Here is an 18,598-nt window from a genome sequence, read left to right on the forward strand (position 1 = left end):
TTTGCCTTTGTGGTAGCTGTATGGCTCCTCCATGTCTTTTCCCTGACAGCTTACCTTCAGTCAACAATTGGCTTCGAGGTGTCTAAATACCTTTATGTATTGTTTTGTTCTCTCTGCTCTTCTGCAACCCTCTCTGAAACTATTCAAATCTTCCATTCCTGGGACGGTTTTCCTGTCCATTTATCTTGTGGAGTTCTGTTCTGAAAGGGACAGAGAAATCAGTTCTATATGGTTTGTGATGCTAATATTATGTCTAGTACAACAGCTTATGCTTTGAATCAGTAGCAACGTGAACACTAAAACCAGAAATTGGACAACTTACTAAGATATCAATTTGTATTTTGATTCTTTATAAATTATTTCCTAAATGAGCTAGTCACCTTCTTGAATTTCATAAATAAGGATCGTGTATACTTCATTGTAGTCAGTTTCATTATTTTTTTAATGTATGTAATGTGTACTTATTTGTCACTGTGTCTATATTAGAGACACAGAAAATAGACCAAAGGTGCTAAGAGGAGTTGCATGACTACCTCCAGGCAACTCATCGTCCCTTGGGAGAAGTAGACATGTAAATAAACACTGCCATGCAGGGTAATAGTGCCAAAGAAGGGAATGTAACAAAGCTTTGAGATCCCAGGAAGGGTTCTCTGAGAGAGCTGGAGAGGTAACAGGAGACCATGTTAGGTAATAGAGGATAGAAAGCCAAGAATTGAGGTCTGCCTGGCAAATAACCAAAGGATGTTTAGACCAGGGCAAGCCCTGAAGGTATAACATGCTTTAGATAAGGATCCCTTGCAGTAGATACCTGTGTGATTTTGTTGGCCAGATTTTAGGCAGAGGAGTCAGGTAAATGCCTTTGCAATCACTCTGACAATTCTAAAAATGTGTAGACTCATTAGAAGAGGGAACTATGTAGTCAAGGAAGTTGAGCAGGAAGGAAAAATTCAGGGTGGTAGATGAGGAAAAGCCAGACTAATGTGTTTTCTTATTAAAGAAGAAAGAAAACAAGAACCCAGTAATTTGTATTTGAAGAAATGTCCAATGTGCATATTGTATGTCTGTGTTTTGTTCTGTGTACCCTGTAGACATGGGATGTGGAGCTGGAGAGATCTGCAGAATCCTGGGCTGAAACATGTTTGTGGGAACATGGACCTGCAAGCCTGCTGCCCTCCATTGGACAGAATTTGGGAGCACACTGGGGAAGGTAGTGGAAAGCACAGCCTTTTGTTTCTGGAAACACAAATGTCATGAATGAAATGTTTATTAATCTACCACTGCAAATTTCCTAGTCTTTACTACCTGAGAGTAAAAGAGCTAATCGCAAAACAAAGGAAACTCAGTATCCCACCAGAATAGTCACCGATTTCCTAGCTTATTTTTGTGTCATTTGTATTTGTAAGATTTGTAGCTTACACAGAAGGAATTGTCTGTCAATATTTGCCAATCTAAACTGGTTTTAGATTTTCCCCAACTTTTCTTGTTTCTTGTGATTTTTTTCTTCTAACAGATATCGGCCTCCCACATTTCATGTGCAAGCGTGGTATGATGAAGTGAGAGACTTTAGCTACCCGTATGAACACGAGTGCAACCCGTATTGTCCTTTCAGATGCTCTGGTCCTGTGTGCACACACTACACGCAGGTATGCTTTGTGTGACCTACAGTCACCTCCTCCAGATCCAGTTACTGAACTAGACAACCATGTGTCTTTCTTGTATTATTTAATGTGATTATTTACAAAAATCTGTATTGTTGTTAATCTCATAGAATAGACAAAATTTCCATAAGCAATAACATCATCACAGAAGTCCAAATACTTCCTTGAAACGATTATTTTAATGACTTTACATATAAAATATTTTACTACGGCCCTAATAGATATGGTGGAGGAGCAGTTTGCCATCTTCTTAATCAATTTGATGCCAAAATATACTTTATCATTGACATTTACTATTTACATATGTGCAAGAGGTATAATATGTATATTATATATAAATATATATTGTATTCTATGTTTACATTTAGTATTAATATTTAGTATTTTTAGTCTCTAAATGAAACAAAGGAAGGCAGGCTCAAACAGACAGAGGTCACTGCTGCCCTGAGTTCTGGAGTGGAGAGCCTCTGAGTGCTCCACTTTTTCTTCTGCTTTAAGATACAGACTTCCGTTACTTTGGGTAGTAAACTTCTTCATAGAAATGTTCATAGCATAAGCTGGAGGTAGAGTTGTGAATTATTTAGTACGTTTGTGCTTTGAAAATGCTGACATTGTATTGCAGAGAGAGCTATTGACCCGCAAGTCTCTTTTATGAAGGGAATAATAAGCCCAACCCAGATCTCCGGCGAGCTACTGGTTTGACAGCGCTCACTCCAGTGTGGATGAGCAGTCTTGGCTGCCGCAGCTCTGCCTTTGTCCGTCTCCCTTTGATGCGCTGCCGTCTCTTTCCGCTTCCGCCCCGCCTGAGCCTTTCTTCTCTATCACAGGTGGTGTGGGCAACGAGCAGCAGGATAGGCTGCGCCATCAATCTGTGCCACAACATGAACATCTGGGGACAGATATGGCCCAAGGCCGTCTACTTGGTGTGCAATTACTCTCCCAAGTGAGTGCGCAAGGCATGGGTGTCTCGTGGAAAGTTTTCCGAATGTGAAAATAGTTTTCTAAGGTTGATTTTTCTCATTGTCAAGGTACACTCCTAGAGTGTATTGCTTAGTTTCGTTCGTCTCCCATGGCAGTGATTGGAGTTGCTCAGTGCATTCTTCACTGCTCAAAGGGAATGGGAGATTTGAAACCGCCATCTTCCTTAAAGTCATAAAACACATTTCTACGTTTTTAACCTCACGTATTATTACCAATATAGTTCATACTTAGTAATTCTTATGACAGATTTTTCAGCTATGCATTAGTTGAGAAACAAATATATTTTCCTGTGTAAAGAAGACTTGAATGATTGTGTTAAAATTTCACAAAACAATTCTGAGACTCGGATTTAAATTATTGTTATACACGAGATAGGCGAATATCCATTTGAATTCATTTTTTTCTGTAAATGTTTGATTTTTAAGTTTTTAATAGAATTCAATTCGAGTTACTTTGAAAGTTTTAATAATAATGAGACATTTAACTGTATGCAAAACTAGACCCAAAGGATTTCATAACTAAAATATACAAAGGTCTTTATCCTAAGATGTCTGCTTATTACTCCCCCAATGCTTATGTAGTGATGTTTGTAATATCTTAGTAATGCTATAAGATGTCTTAATAGAGTGGATCATCTCTCCAGGGGAAACTGGTGGGGCCACGCCCCTTACAAACATGGCCGACCTTGCTCTGCTTGCCCACCCAGTTTCGGAGGCGGCTGTAGAGAAAACTTGTGCTACAAAGGTCAGTGTTTTGTGGCTATAGTTCTCACTTTAAAGCCTCGGTTTATCTAGCTTTGCTTCGTTGTGCCTGTTCTTGGAGGTGTGGCCAAAGACTAGAGTTTGGCTCATGTTGGTTCGGTGCGGGAGCGCTCAGTGGAATCTCCAGTGTTGAGAAATTGAAAAGAAGTCTAAACCCACATTGCTTATCATATGAATGCTTTATAGCGTGCTAGTGCAAGTAATTTGAGGGTATAATTTTAAGTATAAATAATTATTTCCAAACTGTTTTATAAAGGTTATTGTAGTGAACGACTTATGATTGGGTCATGTGTCCAGGACAGTAGCAAGGGTTTTGGGCAACTGCTTCTAGCACCCCTCGTACCTTCTGAGTAAGAATGTGTTTCTTAAGAACATCTTAATGTGTCCTTGACAGTTATCTCCACAACTGTCATGTTTAAGAATCTGGCAGTTTCACTTGATTCATTTTTAGTGCTTTGAGTTTGTCTCTGCGTGTTGTACTGATCCATGAACCATGAGTCAAAATGCATCCATCCCCATTTCTCACCATAGACTATATTTCTTATGCCAAAACAATTTTAAAAGTGCAGCCGTACTGTGCAACTTATAAAATCTGTGCCCTCAAATATATGTGAAGTCTTAACATGTAAACATAAGGCTCAGGTACTAGACTGCTTGCCTAGCTGCATCCCTAGCACAGGAGAGGTAGTATTCACCTTTAATTTCAGCACTAGGAAGGTGGAGTTCAAACACCTTCAACTGTTCAGCAGGTTCAAGGCCAGCCTGGAATAGCTGAAACCCTGTCTTGAAAACACGTAAATATAAATATAATGCCCTATTAATAATGTCTGTGGATATAGTGCTTATGACAAAGATTTGTGAAAAGTTATGAACTTGGGCATTCTTTTGGTCATATTTTACCTTCTGCTTTGCATTTTTTGGTTTAATGCAAATCATGCATACAGATAGTCTTGAACCATGCTCAGTGCTCATGGAGAGACATGTCTTTGTTTTCCTTATTGACTGAATGTTCCTTAATGGCAGTGAGCAGACAGGAAACACCCATTCTGCTTCCATATTGCATGTTTCTGTCTGAATTTCTCGCCACTTTGCAGCACGTCCTCCTTCTGTGAAGGTCTTGGTAGATTCCACTCCCAAAGCTACACCCTCTCTGCCCTTCATAAGTGATTGGTGTACTCCTCTTAAAACTGACACTCCTCTCTATTCACACCTTTCTTCTAAGTTCTGAGTTTATGGACACAAGTGAAAACAAGTACCTTTTTACCGCATGGCACTGACGTGCTCTTGACATAGTCCACACTGGGGGCCGGGGAGTTACACAGATGAGCTCTTGACATAGTCCACACTTGGGGCGGGGGAGTGACACAGATGGGCTCTTGACAAAGTTCACACCAGGGGCAGGGGAGTGACACAGATGGGCTCTTGACATAGTCCACACCAGGGGAGAGGTGGTTCAAATTCCAAGCTTGAAACTATTCTCTAATTTAAAGCTAAAATCTTTGCATTTTGAAGTTATTCTAAAAGAAAAAAATCCTGGAAATTGATGTTGTAACAGATAGCAAGGGTATGCCCATCCTTTAAGGGGAAAATATGCACTTCCTATGGGAGAGAAATGTGCACTTCCTGTGGGAGAGAAATGTGCACTTTCTAACCCCCGATGTTACTATATAACAAGATCAGCTTCAAGACATTTTAATAAGAAGAAAACATGGATACCATACTGTAAAAAGATTAGACCTGAGTCCTCTGAATGTTTCCTAGGCACTAACATACACACACATACACACACACACACACAAATAAGACAAAAATTAAGGGCTTAAAGGCTATCGTGTGTACTTCACTTCAGTGTGGTACACAAAACCATGAACTTGTGTCAAAACCTGTGCCCAAAGAGTACTGAGCATTTAGTTTTAAATTACTTAACAGGTACAGAGAAGCATTGATTAATAATTTGTGCTCATATAAGTGAAATCCATATTTTTTTAATCTTTTCCCTCTGACAGAGGGGTCAGACAGGTATTACACGCCACGTGAAGAAGAAACAAATGAAATTGAACGGCAACAGGCTCAGGTCCACGACACGCACGTTCGGACGAGATCAGACGACAGTAACAGAAATGAAGTCATCAGCACGCAGCAGATGTGTAAGGCCCTCATCGCATACCTGCGGCTCATGCTCTGCATGGGTGACAACTGCCCACTTTTACCCGCATGTTTTCAGAATATAAAAAGCACGTTTCAGCTGGGTGGTGGTGACACATGTCTTTAATCCCAACACTCAGGGAGCAGATTCAGGTGGATCTCTGTGAGTTCGAGGTCAGCCTGCCCTACAGAGTGAGTTCCAGAGCAGGCACCAAAGCTACATAGAGAATCCCTGTCTCACGGAAAAAACAAAAAACAAAATAACAAAACCAAAACCAAACAAACAAAAACTGAAACAACCCCTGGGAGCTTTAAAAATGCATAAAACCCATTTTAGAAGCTTTAGTGTTATTAAGACTAATTTGGCATTTTTGTTTATTTTTAGCTCAGATTGTTTCTTGTGAAGTTAGGTTGCGGGACCAGTGTAAAGGGACCACCTGTAACAGGTAGGCATCACTTGAGTCTCAGTATCAGCTGACAAGATAAAAGAAGCGTTTGCATTCTGGGTGTAGAGAAACCGGTGTTTCTTATGCCTGTCACTTAGGTACGAGTGCCCGGCTGGCTGCTTGGACAGTAAGGCTAAGGTCATTGGGAGTGTACACTATGAAATGGTAAGTCGAAATGGAAATTATTTGGGAATACAGTCTTTTCATATGGCATCGGTTTTCAAGGATGAACACACAGCTTACATTAAATGTAGATTTTTTTTTCTCAGAAATGCTTTCTATGCTAAAGTCGTATACAGAGTACTTTGCTCCGTCAGTCAGAGCTTAAGGTATTTAACATCCTGTGCCTTTTCCTTCTCTGAAAGCAATCCAGTATCTGTCGAGCTGCCATCCACTATGGGATAATAGACAACGAAGGTGGCTGGGTCGATATCACTAGACAAGGAAGAAAGCATTACTTCATCAAATCCAACAGGAATGGTGTTCAAACAGTTGGGTAAGAACCTGAATGATGTTTTCTGTCAGACAAAATGAAGTTGTATTAATGAGCTAACATATCTTTTGACCCAATTATAGAAGAATTAATGGGAGAGCAGTTGCTAATTTTCAAAGTTCATTTTATCTTAGACTTTCCACATATAAAAAGACGGGGAAAGCCTACCAGTTCAAAGCTAAGTCATTTTGCTTAACAATGGTAAAATTTTAAAAAAATGGTAAAATTCTGAATTGTCAGGGATTCTGTAAGTGCATGCAAATTTACAGTTAGCTCTCAGGGTTGGACAGATGTCTCAGACGTGAAAAACACTGGCTTTTAGCTCTTATAGCAGATGCGGGTTTGGTTCGCCGCACCCACAAGGTAGCTCACAACTGCCTGTAACTCCAGAGGCAGGGATTCTAGTCCATCTTGTGGAATTAGCAGGAACCATGCATACATAGAATGAGCAAACATACATGTAGGCAAAACTTTTATACATAGCAAGCAAAAAGATTTTTAACTATAGCCAATTTTTGAGATTAAGCCATACATTGTTCAGCTATGTCAGAAATACCCCGAAGAAGGCTAATTCACTGCATGTTCTTTCATGCAGGTGTGATTTAAACACATGAAGAGCTTGATTCACTTTTTAAGTGTTTCTCAAATAGTGTAATGTATGTCATTCTGAAACATGGAACGTTTTACCTGTGATTTAAAGTAGAAAGCGTAGTCTTTTGAAACATCTTCGTGTGGTGCCTTTTTCCTCCTAAGTGAAAGAGCATTGAACTCCAGGCAGAAGACTGTCCTCAGCAATCATACCGTACACTTTCCTTGTAAGTGTACACTTGCATGAAGTTTCACAGATTAAATTGGAATTCACTGCTGGGTGTAGAGGTGTATATTTTTAATTCTAGCATTTGGAAGGCAGAAGCAATTGAATCTTTGTGAGTTTAAGGCCAACCAGGTCTGTACAGGGAGTTCCAGAACAGTCAGAGCTACATAGTGAATTCCTGTCTTGAAAAAAGCAAACAACAAAAAATGGATTTTATAATTATAAAAAGTAATCTGGTAGAGTGTTCCTTGCAAATCAGTGTTCTGGCTTGTTATGTGCACAGTTGTGTGCTTGTAGTCATTGGCTCTGTATCTTTTTAGTATAATGCTATTGACTTATTCACTTAGCCAAATTTATAAATCATCATTAATAAATAATAGTCATTAGTGAAACAGATGCTGGTTGATGATGCATTGAAGGGCAGTTTTTCTATCTTAAACTTCATTTTTGGTTGTCTGCTATAGAAATGCGAATGAAATATGAAGTGTGATCCATTTTGTTGATTTTGTAAAGAGAGAAGTTGTTGATTTGTAGGATCACATTATAAATGAACAATATTAAATATTGAATTTGAAACTAGTAGAAACAAAAGAATGTTAAGGTTTTGCATCTTTAATACTAAGCAAGCAATTTAAAGGGTAAGCCATGTTGAAATGATGTTGCAAATTAGTTATATCTCAATAACAAATGATATTTTCAAAATGTGAGTGTATGTACATAAGTTAAAATTTTAATATCTAATGATATCCCTAGTGTTATGTTCCATCTCTTCTGCATGATTTATAAATAAAAAGAGGTTCATTCATTTGCAGTAGACCCTTTAACAATAGTTAATAATTGAATAACCATTGCCCCTTTAAGGCAGTTGTCATTTTTCAGTCTTTTTTGTCTTATGCTCATTATTGTAAAGGTTTGGCTCATTCTGGAAAGAAAGGTCATTAGTGTATAGGTTTATTGTGAAGTTAGTGATGTGGACTTATACTATTTGTTCAGGCGCTTTAATAAAACTGTTTAGAAGACAAAGACCTGAGCAGTATCAGGAGTTACATTGCTGCTAATGACCATAAGCAAATGATTGACATTTCTTTTTCCTCTGCAGCAAATATCATTCTGCTAATTCCTTCACGGTCTCCAAAGTAACAGGTTAGCTCTCCTTTCATATTTGTGTTCTTACCATGTAAGAACTTCCCTTCACTTCCCTTCAAATGGATTCATTTGTTTTGTGCTTTGATTGTTCAGTTCAAGCTGTGACGTGTGAAACTACAGTGGAGCAGCTCTGTCCATTTCAGAAGCCTGCCTCACATTGCCCAAGGTAATACTTCTCACGTTCTCTCATCCATGCAGTAAGAATAGATATGTGCATATTACATCTAAAATAAGCATATATAAAATAGATTTGTGCATGCACCTACATAGTCACTTAGTGGGTATGATTTTGGTCTTGTAAAACCTGTTTTTATCTGAAATTACAGTTCTCTTTGGGTTTAGAATTTCTTATGATCTAGGATGCTTCCTAGAGGGAGCAGCAAGACATCACATACTACATGTACCTGAGTACCACTACTGTACCTTCTCCAAGTTAGGTCATTCCCTATTCTCAGAACTTATGCATGCGGTCATGTGCTCATTTGAGCTACAAAGAGGTTTTAATAGTTCCCATGAACTAGTATAATAATATGTCACACTGGATGGTATATACATCAGAAGTTTATTTCTCACGTTGCTGAAGATTGGAAGCCAAATACCAAGGTGGTGCTGACTTGGTCACTGATATGGCTCTCTTTCTAGCTTGTAGACAGCCACCTCCTTTGCAACTTTATATGGTAGGAAGAGATTTTCTCATTTACCTTTATTGCAAGGCCATTAATCCAAAATCCAATTGGATAAGGACTCTTCACTTAATAACTCATTTAGCCAAATTACCCTCATATGGGCCCTGCCTATCTCCAAATAGCAGTGTGGGTTAGGACTTCAGCAGATACATGTGGGGTTGACACTAACATTCATTCTGTGACAAGTTCTTCCAACAGAAACCAACACAATTCATATTTTAACATTGCCACCTAGCTCCTAAATTGGCAGACTATAATTGCAACTGGTAAATGAAAGGAATGCCAATAAGATTGGAATAGGTTTCTTCATTTTTTTTTTTATCCAGGACTAGCTACAGGTTTCAAAGCTACACAGTGAAACCCTGTCTCAAAAACAAACAAACAAAAAAAGATAAAGAGGAACCAAGGTGCAATAGAGGCTTCTGCAGAGGTTACCCAACAATGGAATCGCACTGTGTTGTGATGGGAAGCCCACACATGGAAAGGGCTTAATGAGGCATATTTTTATTTCATGCCAGATAAGCTTGAGCTATTTATTAGATGTAGGTTAAGTGTTGAGAAAGTGGTAGGATTCACAGTGGAAATAAAGAGAAGCTCCCGCTAGAGAAGGAAATTTGGACATTAATTGTAGACGAAGCTAGGCCCATGAACCTGAACAAGACCGAAGATGAGTGCAGAGAAGAGCAGCGTGTTAGGAGGCTCGCTGTGTCATGTGGGCAGTCACTGGGATTTCTCACACTGTCCGCTCACTAAATTCTGCTCACACTGAGCTCCAACCTCAGATCCACAGGCTTTTGTTCCAGTTTCTTTCTCCCCCGAGTCACCAAGGCAGAAGGCTCTGTGTAAACTTATAAAACAAAACTAAACTAAGACAAAATACATATCATTGTTCAAACCTGGAAGTAAGTGAAAGAAGGCACCGTGCCAGCTGCTGGTTTTCATAATTGATCTATCTCAGGAGATTAGGGTAAGCAGGGCCTGCATTGTTGGATTTATTTCGATACAGGGTTTTGGTTTTATTACTAAGAAGCACTGAATTCACCAGCTTACTTTATGTCTTTATTTTTTTCAGAGTGTACTGTCCTCGCAACTGTATGCAGGCAAATCCACATTATGCTCGTGTAATTGGATCCAGAGTTTATTCTGATGTAAGCATGTTACTTTGTTCCTCTCCCAATGTCTTCATGTGTATAAGTTCATACTTGTTTAGATGTGCATACCTGATCTGCACAGAGTCAGGGCTGGCTCTGATCTGGTACACATATTTTCAGAAGAGCTAATCATCAATGTCACTGAAAATGAAGAGATTAAAATATGCATATGTAACTATTTGACCAAGTGTCACTCATGTCTTGCCCGTCTATCAGACATGTAACAAGAGAATCTGGAGGCATTCTTGGGAAGTAAAATACAGTTTGCTTCTCTTCAGTCTTTCTTTGGTTCTTCTGTGTCTGAAATGTGAACTGCATAGTTAATAATTTGTCAAATCTATGCATCATATGCTCACTACCAAAGAGGCATTTGACAAATAATAAAGGGCCAAAATTAGATAATGTATTAACATACATATGGAAGAGAGCTATCTGCCAGCATGTTGTAACGTGTGACTTTAGTATGGTCACAGAAGAAACCCCAGCAGCGATGGCCCCACACATTGCAAATGGGCTTTGTAGCACTGGTCGCTAGGGGGCCGTAGGGAAATTGTTCTTCCTGTGGTAGGAATGGAATCTAGCAAGATGTGTGGTAAGAGTAGATGCAATGGGCACAAGAGACAGCACTGGTGAACTCTGGGCGGAGGAGAACAGATGCTGATGAGAACCGGGAGGGAGGGAGGTGGAGATTCTGTGTTTGTGTGCTGATTAACTCGGGTTTTATTCAGTGGATATTTGGAAGGTATTGAAGATTTCAAAACTAGAGTTGCAAAAACACATGCAGAAAGTTTCCTCTTGATGTACGTGGTCAGTGGAATCTTCTAGAACATTGGTTGTGTAAGGGTGATTGGATTATGGACTTCACCTCACTTCTCTTATCACATTCAGTGCAGTGTGAATCCTCCTCAGTTCAGCTCTGCTTTTGATGTTCTTGCTAAGCCTCCAGCCTCAGGTTTGGTTCTTTTTTTAAATGTCCCGTGGGTGCCAGGAATTTGCCCATCCTCACAGTCCTTTCTGAAGAAGTTCTGACATGACCGTGTTCTTTATTTCTCAGTCATCATCACTGTCTTTGTGAGGTCCATAATGAGCCCCCTCCTCTAGTCAATGGCATCCTTCTTTTGAGTGTGATTATTTCTTCCCACTATTACTCTTCTTACAGCAGCCTCCAGGCCTTGGACCTCTGTTCTGATTCATCAGCAGGTTCCTTCCATTTGTCTCCCAAACTATGCTCAGTCAGAACACAGAACACACAAAAGGAGTCATTCCTTGCAGCTTTTTCTCTTTAATTTCCAAAATTTCTCATTTTAGTCATGTTGGATGAAAGTCTTTCAAAATATACCCCCACTACTCTGCCTTTAAGGCATCTCTCGTTAGTTAGGGTTTTGCTAGAGCTTTCACCCTAAGAGGGTCTTAGTCTTCTGTGAAGTGTGTGGGCGATATGTGTTGTTAGCTAGAATGAGATGGAAGTAGAAAGACTCCCGTCATGCAAGAAGAGCACATCTGTAAACGACGCCTGCCTATCTTTTCAGCTCCCACGATGTGTGTTGTTTCTCCAGTTAAAGTTGGTGTGGAAAAGTGTGGAGGAATCGGCCAGCTTCCTCCTGTTGCTTTGTCTTCCACTCCACGTTGCTCCCTTTCTGCCTACAGAGCTAGAAGCATAGTGTATATTTTGCTACTACGAACATCTTTTGTAGCTTATCACAAACCATATTAATTCTGCATGTGTTCAAAATCCACTGTATTCACAGATGAAAAGTAGCATCTCAATTATATAATCATTTAAAATATGGGTAGAAAAAATTCCCTTTGAACTCCATAAGAGCTGCAAGCCAAACAATACTCTAAAAACATCTACAGAACTTGGGTTTTCGTGAATGTCATTTGCAAGCGTTTTCACTGCCTTGAGGAGAAAGTGCTGATTATACTATTTTAATAAAACAAGAGGAATTACTGAAATCTACAGAGAATTACTTTTAATTTAATCTATTCTGAGCAGCATCTGTCCTGGATACAGTGAGCAATGCAGTCTGGACTTCAACCTGCTAAGTGAGATGCCTCCTCCTCAGAGGAAGGATATACAGTGTTTAACAGGCCGCGGTTTGTAATAGAGCAGAAACAGCAGGATTTGAAACCCTGGGCTTCAGGCTCTTGGGACTAATCAGTACTGACTGATGCCACAGAGTTCAGAGCACCGTGATAAAGCAAGGTCAGGTCACACACACACTTGTGTGAACTTTTAAACCCTTATAAAACCATCCATGAAATAACCGATGGAGACTTGCCACAGGCTGAAGAAAGAGTGCAGGGCGCTGACAGACTTTGGAGGGCTGAAATACTTCATGTTCATCTTGTGTCGCATTGCGTCAATTCCCAGCTACTGACACGTGTCCATAGAGCGTTTTGATTGAAGCCAATACTTGGGTCCAGGGAAGACTTCCATGGTCCAGAAAAAGGATTTGACTTTGGAAGACAGTAGTTTTGAACATTGAAAATGTAGACCTAAAACATTAAACAAGACTCCTTCTCCATGGACGTTCTGTTCAGTGTGGATTTTGTAGCTGCGTGTATGAGCATGGCACAGTAACATAGCTCTGACATAGATTATTTTCATCGGGGCAAATGCATCTCCATTTCACCCATCCTGGCAAATGGCTCTTAGATATGGACAGAGCCATGGCTGAGTTGTGTATAAGTAAAGTCTGATTGTGAGGTCATCTCCTCCATGTTGTGGTCATGTCATCACGTATGCCCTAATAGCCACTCGCAAAGGCTGAGACTTGTGAATGGCAAGTAGCGCTTGAAGAATGAAAAGGAGTTAATTTGCTTTGTGTTGCCTTAGTTATAAAACTGTTTCCAGGACAGGACAGGTGTTTTCAATAGTAATTGGTGGAGAGGTTTTACTAGGCCAGCTCCTTTTAGCCTCTGCATTCAGACTTGCTGAGAATCGGTTTGATGTGTGACTTTCCAAACACTCCTTTGTGTGCGAAACATTACGCATCAGCTGCTCACTGGCTGCACAGATAGATGTTGGAGACCTCAGACTATAGAAGCATGGGCTAGGCAAGTGCAGCAGAGATTTCTTACTAATACTGTATTGTCTTTGCCTCTGCAGCTCTCAAGTATCTGCAGAGCAGCAGTGCATGCTGGGGTGGTTCGAAACCACGGCGGTTACGTGGACGTCATGCCTGTGGACAAGAGAAAGATGTACACTGCTTCTTTTCAAAATGGAATCTTCTCAGAAAGGTAAAGTCAAACAAGATAAGAACCACTTTACATTTTAGTTGGCGGTCTGTCTTGTTTGTTGCTTGTTTATAGCTCTTCTTTGAATGGTGTCTGAGTGGCTGAACAGTGTGTTTCCTTTGAATCCTTGCCTGGTTCTGGTCCTTCTGGGATGAAGTACCAGGCGTGGCTGTCTCCTGCAGGCTTATGAAAAAGCAACATGAAAATCGGATTACCCAGAGAACCACTCTTTTGTTAATTGATCTTATAAAGAGGAAATTTCCTTCATCCTCTTTCAGATTTTCTAGATTAGTTTTCATATTTAATTCTTTCTAGGTGTGCAAGGCACTGAGTACTTCTCTAATCCAGTTATCTGACAAAGTATTTGACCAAAACAATAAGTCTTATTTTCCCTAGAAATAAATCTCTTTTTCATTAGAACTTGAATGCTTAGTGTGATGTAAATGAATTCTTTCAGGAGCCTATTTTCTGCTGCTCAGCTCATTAGTGTGACATATTTTTATGACTTGGGAAAATTTATCTGTTCATTTTATGAACTATGAATAAGCGTTAAAAGGAATGAACTTTCGATGAATTTCTAAAATCATCAATATTTATGCAACAAATGTGAAGTTCCATTTATTTGTGCAGAAGTCTAAGTTTTAGCTATGTCCTGAATCCTGTTTCAAAATCATATCAGAAGATTCAGGTCTCTAGTAGTTTCCCTAAGAACTCTAAGACAGGGAAGTCCAGATTGAAATCCCCAGTTCAGACACACACTGAGCATCTGCTTTCTGATGGGATGAAACCAGGAGGCCATGGTTGAGAAGGTGACTTTCTACAGCTTGACTCATGACCTTCCTAAGCAGGTGGAACATATAAAACAGGTCCCCGAGTAATATAATCCAACACACTTTTTCCAGTCTAAGTGAAATTCATTTAGTCCTCACACTTACAACTGTTGTTTTAACGTAAGTGATATCCTACCCGAACTAGGATAGCATTTGATTTTTAATTACTGTGAAAATCCTTGCACTTTCACTGTGTCTGCTGGATACTTCAGCTGAAGAATATATTTCTGAACCCTAATTTATATATGTGTTTGCTGAGGTTCAAACCGGCTAAGTAATTTTTATGCCCAAGGTCATGTAACAGACAATCATTAGGCTTAACTCTTGTTCTGTAAGTTTAGAGATGCAGATTTACTATGGAAAAAGACACACTTCAGACTCATACACTCCCCAGGGCTTCTAGCTTGCATCCTGCAAAAGGAAAGGTCGTGTTAGAGTGCTTTTGTGCGTGTCTGGACACCTGGCATGGCATGTGGGTGGGTTCTGTATGGCCATCTGCACGAGCATTGTTGTTTCTTCCCACTGAGGTCCTCTCCCTACTCATTGTGTGAGAATATGTACAGAAAGGAATTTCAGTTTGCCCTTAGAAATATTCAATGTGTTTATCTTTAAGTTTATTTTAATTATTACAAAACAAAATTTCATGTAAAATGCAAATAAGATAGGTATTTAGAATAGAAATATTTGGTTCTGTATTGTTCTCACTATGCTTTAAAATAAAAATAGCTCAAAATGGCACTGGGGGGAGAGAGACAAAGAGAGACAGAGAGAGAATGAGATACTTTATTTCCATTTTAGTGAGGAAATTTTAGGGCTTTCCAGATTTGAACTTTAAATTCATAAAATTTTTTTTCAGAACATCGATGCTATGGCTTAGACTGTGTGATGGCGTTACAATTTATAATTGCCTTAGAGTTAGGAAATGATCATAAGCTAGTAAGTACTCTATAGCATTGCTTAAGTATCAGGCAGCTTTTAGGTTGTAAATAACAACCAATTGTAAAGTCAGGTCTCAATATTCGCACAACAGAAGGAAATAGTAGCCTCACTCTGCTGTATTAGAGTCTAAGGTAACAAAGCATGAAAACATGTCCCAGGTCCTGTGAAACTGTACAGAGCCTGCTCTCCTTCCTTGTAAGCGTCTCGAGTTTCTTTAGTAAACTTTCAGTCCAGTCGGCGAGCAAGATCTAGAGGATTATGTCATCCTCCCCGGAGCTTCCCAGTAAGTGTAAATTACAGCAGTCTGACACAATTGGGCCATCTGGATTCGTGGAGCTACTTGCTTGCCTGTCCTCAGAGAGAATGATTGATGGGGAGGATTATATGCACAGATGACCTCAATGTATCTTTTGTGCTCTTGCAGTTTACAGAACCCTACAGGAGGAAAGGCATTCCGGGTCTTTGCTGTCGTGTGACAGGGAACTCTTGGGAAGGGATTGGAAAGACCGCGTCACATGCCACGAGTCTGAGTTTTGTATAGAACTGTAACTGTACAGAAGAAAGCAGGTGTTGCCCGCCCACCCCCAGAGTGCAAATGCGTGTCACTCTTGAGAGGCAAAGTTTATAAAATAAAACATGGGACATTAGCTTTGGGGAAAGTATTGAACATTTAATGGTTTTAGAAATCCTGTGTTAAATATTGCTATATTTTCTTAGCAGTTATTACTACAGTTTATTACATAGTCGTAATGTTCTACTTTTCGTATATTATATTATATGGTGCTTTGTATATGCCACTAATAAAGTGACTCTAAACAGTGAATGTGAACGGCCTTAGAGAATTATCTGGTGCATTGGAAAGCAAACAACCCTAAAACTAAAGGAAACATTTAAGTCTCTTTTCTGCCAGTCCATTGTACGTTCTTACCTACTCGAAATCTCTGTCTTTCCCTTAAGACTGGACAGATTTTTTCTCTTCTGTTAACTGGTGTTATGCAGGATATTAAGTGCTGATGTTGCACTTGTTATTTTGTATAAAATAATCTTTTAATTTCCAAGTGAAAATATCCGGTTCCCTGGGAACGGCCTCAGTCGTATGTGGGGTAAAGTCCAAGTGTGTTGTTGAGAACATGCTTGGTGCTCATACAGTAGCTAGAGGATAGCTTGGCCGCCTGAGCTTTCTAGCGTTCTTAGGACTGAGTTCACATGGCTTTCTCTTGTATCCTGGCAAGTACTCCTGCAGGCCAGGAAGTATAATAAAGAGTCTAATGAGGATGAACTGATGCGTTACATGTTATTACCACTGGTGTTCATAGTGGCAAATGGCTTTGTGTATAAACCTTCCATTAGTTTCATCCTACAGTGGTGATATATTTGTTTCTGTGAAAATGTACTGTGCTTTGATACCTGAATTCTGTAAAATATTACTGTTAGTATGTTTTTTTTCCTGCTGGTAAACTTATTTGTTTCCCATAAACGTATTAAAATCAATCAATTTCAAAAGACTATTTCACTTTTACACGCATGCTTTGTTGTGGAATCCTTCTAAATGTACGAGCACGGTTGACCTTAGTTTTCTAAATTTGACTTTCTGACATGAGTTTAAGTACCTGCTTATTAGCAGAAACCACAGAGTTCACCTAATCATGTACCTATTTGTTTTGGGAAATGATCATTTATTTAGAAATATTATAACAAGAGAAAATTTGAATAAGAGGAGAGCTATGAATTTCATATAGGAGAAGAAAAGTATCAGACAGCAAGGTAATGATTATAATTACAAAAGAGCTGAATAGGCTGTAAATATTTCAAATATTTCTAAATGAGTAGGTGTTTTGAAGCAGATAAAATGGAGGTAATTTGCATGCAGGGATCAGAGCAGGTAAGAAAACTGGGTAATACAAAAAAATGAAAATGCAGAGACTTAGAGATTGTGTCAGAAAAGTAGTTTACAAATAAGTCAAATTGCTTGATCATTCATTGAGGACTGGAAGACAGTTAAATTGTTCAAAATGCAGTCAAGATTTATAAAGCATACTCTTCTGAGAATTTTACCCCAAAATACACATTATCCTTTTTTTTCCTTACTGGAGTGTATTCTTTGTATTCAGAGCTAGATTTAATAAGGACACTTTGCACAAGTGTGTAATTATAACTTTCCTTATTATATATGTTTGTGTGGCTTTCTTCTCATTTGTGTTCTGGTTGCAGTTCTCCCTCGAGAATGCCCATCATTTTTGACAGGCATTCGGTTCTTCAGGCTTGTCCCTAGTCTATAGCTTCACTGTGGAGTCTCCGTACTGTGGAGGTATCTGCTCCTAATCTCACGTCTTTTGCTCTTCAGTGCATCTTCCATGCTCAAATAGGATTGCTCCTTTTAAAATTTCATCTCCTAGAGAAATTGAAACCTCTTGTAAAAGCATTTGCTTTTTCATAAGATATTTAATACATAAGGTGTGTCTTTTGGTATCATACTTAGCTCTTTTGTACCTCTGTCACTTTACCTGTAAATACATACAAACAATGCCTTATGGAGATGATGCTAAGAATTAATTGAGACATTGTATATTATGTGATAGAAGAGAATATTAAACATCCAAGTGCCACCAGCATATGCTAGTTTTTTTCAAACTCATTTTTATTTTTATTTTCGTTGAGAAAACTCTTCACCTATCATGTTACATTACTTTTTTTCTTCTGGTGAACTTATTTATTTCCCACAAACATGTTAAAATTCATCACTTTCAGAAGATTACTCTGTCTTTTATTCACTATACTTATTTCACTGATCCTTTGATGGATGCCTCACTAAACAAATCTTGCATAAATTTCCCTGCAATTCTTTTGATATGAATTCAGTTCTGTCTCTTATAACACCCTTTAATTTGTCTATGTTATAAATTTGCCTCATATTATATATAGTTCTTTGAACTTAATGAAATTTTTGGCTGTTCAGCATACAGAGAAAAAGCAACAGATGTGGGGCCAGTCCTATACAAGTCACTTATTCCTGTAAGGCTCAGGAAACATTGAGAAAGAGGAAGCAGGAAGTACTGAAGGGCTGGAAGATGGAGAGGGTCCAGGGCTAGGAAGCACCATTCTTTACACTCATTCACCTCTCGGAATCATCAGCTCATGAAAACTGTAGTTACCTGCACTGGTCCCACAGAAGGGGATCAAAACTCAATCAAGGAAGGAAGCATGCTCATTTCTTTTTCTATTAGTTACCTTTTCTATTAGTTAGGCTTCTTTTACTGAGACACTCAGCAACTTTGGAAGAAAAGGAGCTATTTGTCTTACAGGTTGTT

The 18,598-nt window shown here is 39.1% G+C and overlaps 1 protein-coding gene across 1 annotated transcript in view; it reads left to right on the forward strand.

The window, feature by feature from the left end:
- Positions 1–16,798, forward strand: part of Crispld1 (cysteine rich secretory protein LCCL domain containing 1) — a 32,495-nt gene extending 15,697 nt beyond the window's left edge. Inside the window, exons 3-15 of the mRNA XM_048420542.3 lie at positions 1,089–1,207; positions 1,511–1,643; positions 2,486–2,601; positions 3,283–3,383; positions 5,407–5,547; positions 5,931–5,991; positions 6,090–6,156; positions 6,357–6,487; positions 8,398–8,441; positions 8,538–8,610; positions 10,203–10,278; positions 13,394–13,524; positions 15,715–16,798. Coding sequence (XP_048276499.2) covers positions 1,089–1,207; positions 1,511–1,643; positions 2,486–2,601; positions 3,283–3,383; positions 5,407–5,547; positions 5,931–5,991; positions 6,090–6,156; positions 6,357–6,487; positions 8,398–8,441; positions 8,538–8,610; positions 10,203–10,278; positions 13,394–13,524; positions 15,715–15,766 — 1,245 coding nt within the window. The 3' untranslated portion in view covers positions 15,767–16,798. The remainder of the gene's footprint in view (positions 1–1,088; positions 1,208–1,510; positions 1,644–2,485; positions 2,602–3,282; positions 3,384–5,406; positions 5,548–5,930; positions 5,992–6,089; positions 6,157–6,356; positions 6,488–8,397; positions 8,442–8,537; positions 8,611–10,202; positions 10,279–13,393; positions 13,525–15,714) is intronic.
- Positions 16,799–18,598: the final 1,800 nt, after the last annotated feature.

The sequence above is a fragment of the Myodes glareolus genome, chromosome 16 (assembly GCF_982192425.1).
Source record: "Myodes glareolus chromosome 16, mMyoGla1.1, whole genome shotgun sequence".
Classification (NCBI taxonomy): Eukaryota; Metazoa; Chordata; class Mammalia; order Rodentia; family Cricetidae; genus Myodes; species Myodes glareolus.